We start from the raw sequence: 11,475 nt of genomic DNA, 5'->3' as shown, positions 1-11,475 counted from the left end.
ATGCTCTGAAGAAGAGGCTCCCTGAACCAATATTAAATGACATTTTTATATGCTAAGCACCAAAGGTAATAGCAGGAAATTCTATAGTTAAATTGCATCCACAGTGCTTCCTTAAAATTGCATATAGTTTTCAAACACCTAAATCTTCACACCAGCATGCCAAACATCCAAAATAAATGCTAATCACCATTGTCTCTGAGCTGCATTCATGCATATGCAGACATCTCAGATCAATGAGTGTTTCTTGGTTTGCAATCTACCCCAGTCTGCAGCTCCAAGAGTACCATTGTTCTGAGTTGCATCTTAAACTCAATCTACGATCCACATTCAGATCTGAAGACTGGTTGCTGTTGAAATGAATATTTGCTATATTCCACAATTCCAGAATACGCCCTAACAATTACATACATAGAACATTCATCATATCATGGCTGATCTTCCATCTCAGTGTCATTTCCAGTACTCCCTGGATATCCATTGGTCACTTTAGTGCCAGGAATTCTACTGCGCTCTATGCCAAGGAGCCAAGCATTCCTCTCCAAAAAAATCATCTGAGTTGCATTTCCACTTTATATGATGCTCAAGTGGTTTACAAATCATCTTACTTTAACCAGTTGTCATTGCGTTTATGCTTGTTCCATCAACACTCTACCTGCCAACAACAGTGAAAGAATTAACCATTTTTCATTGATTCAATTGATCACAGGACAAGGTATGCTCAGAGTCATTTATTGAATCACAACACCAAAGTAAACATTCTGTTTCTAAGTTACATGTAGATACAACAGTCTTATCAATGCTATGTAACAGTTTGCGTCATGAACAATTAATAGTCAGAATTATTTAACAACATATGTAACAGGTAAAAAGTCAATCATGTCCATTATTATGACTCACTATTATCTGGGCACTTAAAGCAAAATTTTACTATTACTAAATACTAAATTATTATTGACTCATTAGATTATTGACATTAATAACAATTTAACAGCAGGTGAGCTAGAGAGATTAATATTTGCTGGTGTTTGCATTGTTTCCGTGGCTCTCTTGTGAGAGGTGTGGCTGATTCAACACCATTCCTTTACTGGGAGATAGAATCAGTAGGAATGTAGTTACCCCTATCTGAAATTAGATGGTGCAATTCTCCAATTTAAACTCTACCTCTGATTTCCAACCCCAATTACCTTTGACTTACTAATCCATCTTCTTCCAACTGCAAGGCAAAAGCATACTGAAAAGAAAATCTTATAACTAAAAAGATAATCTGAGGAAGTTAAAAAAGACTTTTTGTTAACACAATCTACAGAATAAAAGACGTCTTGAAGTCTTCAACTACCCCTTTTATATAACTGGAAAAGCTTTTCATGCTTCCTTGATCAATTTGATTGCTAAACAACTTCAAGCCCATTCCTGACTATTACTTTTGTAAGTCCATTAACAATGCTGGAGCTCAGACTCTGTGTTAGTCAATATTCTGGGCTCTATTTTACATCTCACCTTTTATGTCCATCACATCTGCTGACACGTACCCGTGGAATATCATCACATGTTTCTCGGTGCCATATTCTTGATTTCCACCCAGGATTAGAAGAGGCATTAAAATGTATGGAATCTTCAAGATTCATCTGCCTAAAAATCTCCCAAATTAGCAAAGAATATCCTCATTGAGAGCACAGTCCTTTAGTATTAGAGGCTTTCTAATTCATGAGCTTTCAGTTCAATCACTGCCTCCAACTTGTGGGCAATTTATAAATTAATAAGCCATTGTGTGTAGAAGACACTTCCTTCTACAAATCACAAAAACAATTAAAAATTCCTTATCTAAAAGGGGTGAGCAATGCAACCTGTTTTATTGTTCCATTCTTATGCAAAAGGACAGTGTCATTGCTATTTATGATACTGATCAGCCTATTCTGTTCTGATAAATTATTTTTATGAACTTATTCTTGTGAGCTATAAATCCCAAGATATACATATTTTAGATTTTAAAAAAATATATAATTGACAATATTAAAACATAAGTGATATTGCATATCCACAAGACTGCCCCATTTGAAGCCTGCTAAGGATATGTGTTACTAACTATATTGTAAGAAAATTTACAAAAACTAAAGGTTTGTTAAGAAAAATGGAAATATTGCTGAAAATGCCACTAATCAGAAGCTTTGTGGGATTTTTTCAACATTTTGAAAAGAGAAAATAAGAGTAGAGCATTACTTAAAATATCATTGGAGAGTTGCTGTCCCATTCTTCAGTTCAGCTGAGCAAGTGCGTCAGTTGCGGATTGCTTGTAGAAGATACCATTTCTTGAATAGAAAGTGTCATTCAAAGTTCTCAATCGGCCGTGAGCTGGTAATCGAAGTTCCTCCATAACATCACCTGGACAACCAAGTTTGGAAAATGACTATATATGTACCTTACAAGAAAATTCACCCATATGGTCCAGACTGTTAGCTAGATTTCAAAAGTAAGCCATTGATTTATGTGTCCAAAATGGGACCAGTCACTTACCAGAATTTACTAAGTGGGGTATCTCAGCTTGAGCTGAAGAGTATCAGGGTACCTCATGTATCAGGTTCAGGAAGGGCCTAACGTGAAAGAAATGGTACATCCTTGGGCTTGGGTCGTGGTGGATCTGGACTTGGAGCTCACTTTGCTGGAATACTCTGGTCACATTCTAGTAGGTGCTTTACTGACTTGTGGTACAGAGTGGATGCACGGTGTGTGATAGATAGATAGATATACTTTATTGATCCTGAGGGAAATTAGGTTTCGTTACAGCTGCACCAACCAAGAATAAAGCATAAATATAGCAATACAAAAGCCACAAACAATCAAACAACAAAACGCAAACTATGCCAGATGGAAATAAGTCCAGGACCAGCCTATTGGCTCAGGGTGTCTGACCCTCCACGGGAGGAGCTGCAAAGTTTGATGGCCACAGGCAGGAACAACCTCCCATGATGCCCAGTGTTGCATCTCGGTGCTCAGAGCTGGTCTTATATTTGGGATTGGGCAGGTTTGGATGGACCATAGGTTAGGTTTCAGTGTTATTCCCTGGCAGTTTATGGAAGAGGTAAAAATAGGTACATTATTGAAAGTCAGTCAGCTTGGAAATCCCTTCTATATAACCCAACACACTTCAGGATAAGAAAATATTGATCTCATGAGTTATTATCATAAAGCAAAGGTTGATTTATATTAGAACTACAGCACAGCCCTTCTGGCCCAACAAGCCTGCACCGTCCAATTACACCCCAATCTACTAACCCCCATGGCTTTAGACTGTGGGAGGAAATCAGAGCTCCAGGAGGAAACCCACACAGTCATGGGGAGAAGATACTAACGCCTTACAGACAGTGATGGAACTGAACTCAGGTCACTGGCACTGTACTACTGTGATGCTAACTGCTTCACCATTGTGCCATCCCAATATTGACTACATTATTGATGCATTAATCAATATATCAATATTACTGTTAGTACACACTGATGTAATAAAGTTAGATGTTATAATATTAACTTCAAAATGTATACACTAATGCCACTCTAATGAATTTGGAATGGATTAGAAGTTAAATCCAGATGACTGTTTTGTTACGGAGCAGAAAATGTTATTTAGTTGAATGGTATTTGACATGGTGTAGGAGTGAACTAAATCCTAAACATTTTTTAAACAACCTCCCTGGTCCTGATAAGCTTATTGTACATTTGTAACATACACAAAATGCTGGTGAACGCAGCAGGCCAGGCAGTATCTCTAGGAAGAGGTACAGTTGACGTTTCGGGCCGAGACCCCTCGTCAGGACTAACTGAAAGAGGAGATAGTAAGAGATTTGAAAGTGGGAGTGGGAGGGGGAGGGGAGATCCAAAAGTGTATTTATAAAGTGCTTGACCTGAGGACAATCTGAGAATTCCAAAATAATGAAAATCTTTATTAAAAAAATTATGATATTTAATCATGCATCTTAATCCTAGGTGCACACAGCAATTTTTATTTTGTTTATGTCAAAATGATTGAGAAGTTATTAAAAAGTTGTTTCTGGTCAGCCTGCAGATGAATTCACACTTGTTGTAAGCCACAGACCCTCTAAAGAGGTTACATGGCCTCTGTAAAATTGCTTCTCCTGTTTTAGGCGAGTGATGGAATCTGGGGGGAGTTCGTGGGAAAGTGGGATAGATAGAAAGGGAAAATATGGGCGGGGGGGAATGATTATTCTGTATGCCAGCACAGAATTGATGGGCTGAGGTGTCCTCCTATAGGAAAATCATTGCTAGCATTTAAGATGTTACTAGGTTCAAGATTGTCCTCAACTTGAGCAGATCTATGTTACACGGAAACTTCGTGAACAAATTTCTGATATCATCATCTCTCCTCTAGACCACAAAATAGAAAGGGTTGGTGAAGCACCTTCAATTACTCCAAAATACCGAAGTAGGGTAAATACTGAAAGGCTTTTATTTGCAGTAAAATATGACTTCCAGCATGGTGAGTGTCTGCCCCTGGACTGAGGGGAGGGGCACAGCGAAATCACCTTTATTCAGGGGTCTGTGGGAGGAGCCACAGGGGCAGTCAGCAGAGGGGCGTGTCCAGACAGTTAACCCAGTTACAACATATATATATGTGACTTACCACAGTTGGGACACTACATTCTGAAATTGATAAACTTGTGACTGAATTGATCAAATAGGATGAACTGATGGCACTCACCCAGCCTCCAGCCGTATGTCCAGGATGACAGAAGAGGATAGTGAAATTTTTCCTCGGGGGGTTTTGCCATTCTCTTTTTCAGGTACAAGTACCTGCCCTTCTGCTCTTTAGTAAAGCCATCATACAGCAGACTTCGAATCTGAGGAGAAACTGGTAGCATCCCCTGAGTCGGCTCAATTTTTACAGGTGTTTCCTGAACTGGTTTCTTTCTTTCTTCCTGTTGCTTTGGGATGTGAATTGCTGGAAGAATGTTATCCTTGGCCGGAAGTTTGAACAACTTGTACTGTTTCTTAGCAGTGGTGTCCGAAACAACGGATTGTTTATCCCAATACTTTTCTCTCCATATTACCCGAGTAGAAGATTCTTTATCAATAAGTTCTGCCCAGCATTTCTGACTTCGAGCATCAATCAGGTTTTTCATTTCTCTGAATTAATTTGATAAAGAAACAATTTAAATCTGTCCAGAACTAGCTTTGGTTCTGCTCCTGCACTGTCATTGCAACAAGATTTATGTGCGTCGCCAGAGCAACAGCCCTGGTTACAGTTGATACATTTCCAAGAAGTTACGGAGTTCAAACATTTTACTCTCAAATCCAAGGGGACCTCTGCTGGAAGGAGGGTGTATTATGTGTGTCATTTCAGTGATTAAGCATTTAATCACTGAACGATCAAAAATGACTTGCTCTGCACTTGGAAACCGGCAGCGGCTGCTAATGAACCTTTGCAGAATATGTCTAGGGGATTTGTTAAACCACAGGCCTTACTGTGGCATTTTTTAGCTAACCAATTTATTATCAAGCTTCTACATTTACAGGCAATTAATTTATCTGGCAACTTAACATTTAGGAATGCACATGTATCATAGAATTCTGAAAACCTGTAGATATTTAATAACAAAAAGATAAATGCTTAATACGGAGAGAAAAAAGTATTCTGTTTACACAAGGCAACAATTTCACCAGAAATAATTAATTTTATTGTCCTGGTACTGGGTTGTAGAAAATGCATGCTAAAAGAAATGGAATTATATTTCCTTCTGAAACCACAGGTCTTTCTTTTTCTGCTTATAGACCAGAGACAGCTGTGCTGGTAAACTAAAAGGTAAAAGATACTGTTTCACTGTCATCCATTAGTTATTTTTGAGTTGGTCGATAAACTGATGACCATTTTATTGACCTTCAAAAACCACTTCTTGAAACAGTACACCAAATTAGATACAAAGATATAGCAAAAGATATTACTCTAATGTAGAAGGCAAGATAAATGGAAGGAATGCTACAATAATTGTAAAATAATGCCAGCTGGAGTCCATCGGTAATTTGGGATCTTACTGTAGGTCAGAACTTGCTCTCTGCAGCAAGTTATCCAGATTCACCTTTGACCTTCACAGGCAGAGATGCCTTTGCCAATCAGCTACTGTTACCTAGCTGTGGAGAGGTCATTCTGATCTCAACTGGAGAAGCCATTGCACGGTGATGTCATCACCTAGGCATGCCGGAATAAACTCTTCGCAAGAAACAGATGAACATACTGCTGATTAACCCCCATGTCCCACCACACCCACTCCCCCACCGTCAGACAACTGTCAAATCTATTCTGACTTTTAATATTATTTCAAAATCAGAGTCAGAATCTAATGTTGGGTTAGAGTATAAAATTATTTTTCTTGTAAGTTTAGCTTTTTGTTGACTTGCTTGTATTTTTATTATAATCTCCTAGATGTGTGTAATTGTCAGCGAATTTTCCAGTATTGTAGGATAGCTGATTCTGTATTTTTCTGAGAAGCTTCTTAGTTTTTCTGCAGCAGGTGTCATGTCACTTGTATCTGGCTATTTCAATGATTATTTGTGATCAGGGAGTACCTTGCTTTCCTTCTAGTTTGAGCAGGATTTTAGTATCAACAGAAATGGTCGCAATGAGAAAACTGTTCTCCAAAAATGTATAGCATTAGGTCTTCTTTCTAAATTTCAGGATGTATATTTATACAGTTCTCTGACATTAAATGTATCTCTTGATGTATTAAATTTTATGGGAGGGGGGAACATGTGCATTTATAGACAAAGAGTGTTACACTTAGATACATGTTGAATTTGAAGACAACTGATTTAGCTGATCGTAGCTGGAAGGCAGCTAAGCTACATCAATCTGATGGATGGGGTTTCTTTGACTGGATCAAATCAAAGCTTTGGACACCTTACTGACACCACTTTATGAAGAAGCCACAATGAATACAGAAAGTGTAATTTATGTCCTATGGGCAATAGAAAATGAAGTACCCGACACACCAACGAGAGTAGCTACAGCCACACAGAGTATCATTCTGAGCACCGTGAATGAATATGCATTAAGAGGATGAACTGATTCAGAAGGATGAACACTTGCACACTCAATCAATTGTCCAACAACTTTGCAATCCTGAAGGGATTTACTGGGTACAGAAAACATGAAAGCATAGCAAGAGGCTTTATCCAGTGACAGATAGAGTGTTCTGGTCAGTAGATTTGGAGGGGAACCTCTTAAGGAAACATTCTGACGTGGGAATGGCTTTTAAGACCATTTCATTGGATCCATATACAGTAGCTTACTGTTTAAAAGTTGTGCTAACTTTTCATATTAAGCAACAGCAATGAGCCACAATAGAATACATCAATAGAAATTCAGAACTATTTCATCCTCTACAAGAAGTCATATCAGATTAAAATATTTCAGTTTGAGTAATTTATGAAAGCCATTGAATAAAGTGCCATTTTCATTTGTCCTTACCACCCAGATGCAAATGGGGAAACAGGTTATTTAATGCAGTAAAGATAGTGTTGGAAAATCAGGTTAATGAAACAGAGCTATCAAACAGTGGCAGCATCATATGATCTCAGCTCTAAAGCAGCACCACACTCTCCAATGGGATACTGTACCATGCAGAAGTGTAATGCAATCTACAGGAGATTCAGAATACAGCTGAATCTTGTTTGGTAGAAAGGCAATTCAAACAGAATAAGCATTGTGGAAGATATGGTAAGGCAAAGGTAGCCTGGGTTAACACGCAGATAAAATGCAGGAGGAACTCAGCAGGTCTAGCAGCATCTATGGAAATGAACAAACAGTCGACATTTCCGGTTGAAACCCTTCTTCAGGCAGGTGTGGTCAAGCAAGGCCTTCGAAGTGAGACTGCTGGAGGCACCTCTGCTTACTACAGATAAGATAATGTGCATGGAAGAGATACAAAAAGACAGACAAAGATGATGGTGTCTGCTTTGAGGGGTGTGGGAAACAAACAACTTAAACAAATGGCATCAGAATCTGGAGATGAATTAGATGACTATAATCTCTGTATCCCCCAGTTAGCAATTCCACAGAGCCCACACCAGGTGCCACTTCCCGATTATCTGGGACAATCAGAGGCAACCAGTTCTCCAGCACTGTCTGAGATTCTGACTAATAGTTCAGGAGGTAAAGAACAACAATGGGGTGTGGAAGGGGTTCTGGTTCACTAGATACAGTAGTGGAACACGCAAGATTTCATGACCCTAGTGTGGGTCTTTACCTAGTGCACGAATTTCCAGGACCAAAAGGGGAGACTGGCTGAAGCTTACAGACAATGGTCTAGCTCCGAATTACGGGCTATAATAGAATTGACATCTGCTCCTAATGAGGGTGTAGAAATATTTAACCATAAGATGGAAATTCTCTACAAATGACATACTCCAAATGTTGATAATATATATGCAGTTAAGGGTGTCAGCCTGGGGTTGTTAAGTGGAAACAATTTAGGGGCATCTTAAGTGGCCAACTCAGGCCCAAGATGTTGATCTGAACACACTGTGGGCTAATCTACTGGAAGCATTGAAGAAAAGTTTCCTTAGCATTGCAGATGGGCATAAGATACACAGTGCCACACAGAGAACAGACGAAAATGTTGATGAATAAATGGCATGATGCATTTCAAAAATATTCTGGATTGCCCTCTGAAACCAGAACATCGGTCTTGGTTAATGTTGTTGTGAGGGGACTACAGCCCAGGTTAAAAGAAATGTTCACTGCCTCTTGTGTGGGATGGGAGGTAGAAGAGTTAAACAAAGTAGTAAATGTTTTCCAACATTGCCAGAGATAGTTACAATATCAAAAGTCTAGAAATGTTAAAGGAAAAGGATAAAATACTTCTAACTGTACCAAGGTCTCCCTCGCAGGGTTGGGGGAGGTGGACGGCCAAGGGATGGGAAGGACATGCTCGGGTTGTGTTTGGTTTGCGGGCAACCTGGCCATGGGGCTCGAAGATGCCTTCAGCGCCAAGACAGTTTTGAAAACAATCAGCTGCCGCCTCCACCACCACCCGCGCAGCGACTACAGAGTTTACGGTAAATAATCCACTTGGACAGCACCCCCAGCTTCGAGGATAGGGGCACCATGCCTAAACCCTGCCCGTTGTAGAGATTTCTGAGCCTGTTATTCCTTTGACTGTAGTTGGACCGCAATTTTAGATTGATACTGGAGCCACTTTTTCTATAATCCGCGCTCCTGACTGGCCGCAAGCATCTGTAAGTGATGAATCAGCACAGGTCGTGGGACTCACAGGACAGCCATCTTTGCCGTAGGGTCACATAACAGCTTTTGGACATAAAGAGGAAATTTCAGTTTCTAGTAGCACTTGAATCACCGATTAATTCATCGGGCCGGGATTTTCACTGTAAACTGGGATGCATATTACTCTGCTCCCCAGAAAGGATACAACTCGAGGTGCCTGAGAGAGTCTACCCCAACTGTTCGTGCTTTGTTGGAAAACTCCATTCCAAAATACCAGAGGTCTGGCGGTGGAATTTCACTAATGAATCTCTGACTGCTAATACGTAAATTACGATATGAGAAAACTACGAAACAATAGCTCAAGATCGTAACATGTTATTTCTGCCTTCTATGCACACTGAAGGTGTGGCCACCCGATGCTGACCCGTTTTCTTTAACTGCTGCTTGATGTTAGCCCGCACTTCACCCTTTCTGTTGCACCGTCGAATCGCTCACGGAATTTGGGACACGGTTTAATCGTCTCCTGCGTAAACCATCTGAGTTTAACTATGCCCAATCGATGGGAACTCTTCCAGTACTTCCCCAGCAATTTTTTTTTAACCCTATTTCCTATTCCGCCAAGTTTGAACATCATGTCCTAAGTCTCTCCCTGGTAAGGAATGATGAAACCGCCGAACGCTTGCCCGTTCAGGTACCAGTCGCAAAATCTCAGTATTCCTTGAACCCAGGAGCAGAGAAAGATATTACAGGCTTCTGAACTCCCTGCCGCATCATGCTGGATGTGTCACTGGTTAATCTGTTCCGTACTTTACAATATTCAATATCAATGCACTTCAGTTTGTTATTATCGGTAGATTTTATCCGTACTTTCATAAGTTATTGTGTGTTATGTGTACTATTGTGTTTTTCACCCTGGTTTGAAGAAACATCGTCTCGTTTCTATATACATTATATGATTATATGCATGTATATAGTTAACTGACAATAAACTTGACTTGGTTTAAGCCTGTATTGGAAGCATTGCCAGTTGTCATTCCACCAGAATCCATATAGTACAGGGGTACCGCCGGTGCGGACGCCGGGAAAGGATACCTGACGTATCTCTGATACTAACCTATCCCGCAGTTCCGAACCCAGCTACGATCCTCAGCTGTATTCTGGCGAATACAGTTATTGGTGTACGTGGGGAGTTCCCCCCCCCATCCCAGATTGACAAGAGCTTGCATCCTGCAGCCGGTATTACTGTGAATTATTTATACAGCCCCTCGTTATGCCCCCGAGTGGCATCTGACTATGGACAATTATGGAAGCTACGTGGATTTCTCAACTCCAATAAAACATAGCAGGTTGATTGCCAATCTTCCCTCCGGTATTCAATTACCTTCTGCTATCACAGTTGTTAAGTGTACTGCTCACCATAATGGAAGCGATGAAATAGCTCAAGGCAATAAACGGACTGATTTCGGTGCCAAGGCGGCCGCAGCGGAACTTTATGGGCCATGTGTTCAGGCTGCCAATTATTTTTCATATTCTATTGATGAACATTCAGCGTGATGCACCCGAGGCCGAAAAGATTTCATGGACTAAATCACCTGCGCCTTTGCAAGGTTCCTGGCAAAAGTCTGCTGTTAGACCCGGCCCCTGGGGACCATTCGTCTGCCTCCAAATGCACTTCATGCAATTTACCCAAAAGTATGGTTACAATTATGTGCTTGTCGTTGTCTGTGTGTTTTCAGGGTGAGTAGAAACGTATCCAGCTGTAGAACTGTCGCTAAACCCGTTTTACCAGAATTTAGTCCTAGGTTTGGAAAAGTTCGGGCGCTCTGACGGCCCATACTTCACAGGCAAGGTGATACAGGAACTAACGAAAGCCTTAGAGTGTAAGCACCATCTCACCTGTCCTTACCACCCTCTATCTATTAGGGCAGTTGAAAGACATAATGCTCCCCTGAAAAGAAAGCTGGCTAAATTGTGAGGAAATTGGACGAAGTTGGCCAGAGGCGCTTCCATTGGCCCTCATGATAATCCGGCGCGCTCCGAACCAGCTAACGGCACTATCACCGCATGAGGTGCTATTGGGACGTCCCCTGCACTTGCCGGTCACTCTATTCTTATCGGTAAAACAGATGGACATACTGTGAGTGAAAACATGGTACAGTAACGCGTGGCATTAATGCGAACTGTTAAAGGGTTCCATCAACTGCCTGGAGCCACGCTAGGGAGGTCCATTCCGAGTGTTGCTAACC

The 11,475-nt window shown here is 40.7% G+C and overlaps 1 protein-coding gene across 1 annotated transcript; it reads right to left on the bottom strand.

Moving 5' to 3' along the window:
* Window positions 1-495: 495 nt before the first annotated feature.
* On the bottom strand, window positions 496-5,236 carry LOC140210850 (protein SPMIP1). The gene is made up of 2 exons (XM_072280113.1): window positions 4,712-5,236; window positions 496-2,379 (listed from the first exon to the last, which is right to left on the bottom strand). Exons 1-2 carry the CDS (start codon window positions 5,130-5,132, stop codon window positions 2,252-2,254), a joined length of 549 nt encoding a protein of 182 aa, XP_072136214.1. The 5' UTR covers window positions 5,133-5,236; the 3' UTR covers window positions 496-2,251.
* Window positions 5,237-11,475: the final 6,239 nt, after the last annotated feature.

This window comes from Mobula birostris, chromosome 16, assembly GCF_030028105.1.
Source record: "Mobula birostris isolate sMobBir1 chromosome 16, sMobBir1.hap1, whole genome shotgun sequence".
In the NCBI taxonomy this organism is placed as follows: Eukaryota; Metazoa; Chordata; class Chondrichthyes; order Myliobatiformes; family Myliobatidae; genus Mobula; species Mobula birostris.
Note: the sequence above shows the minus strand (reverse complement) of the source record. Positions and strands in the feature narration are given on the sequence as shown.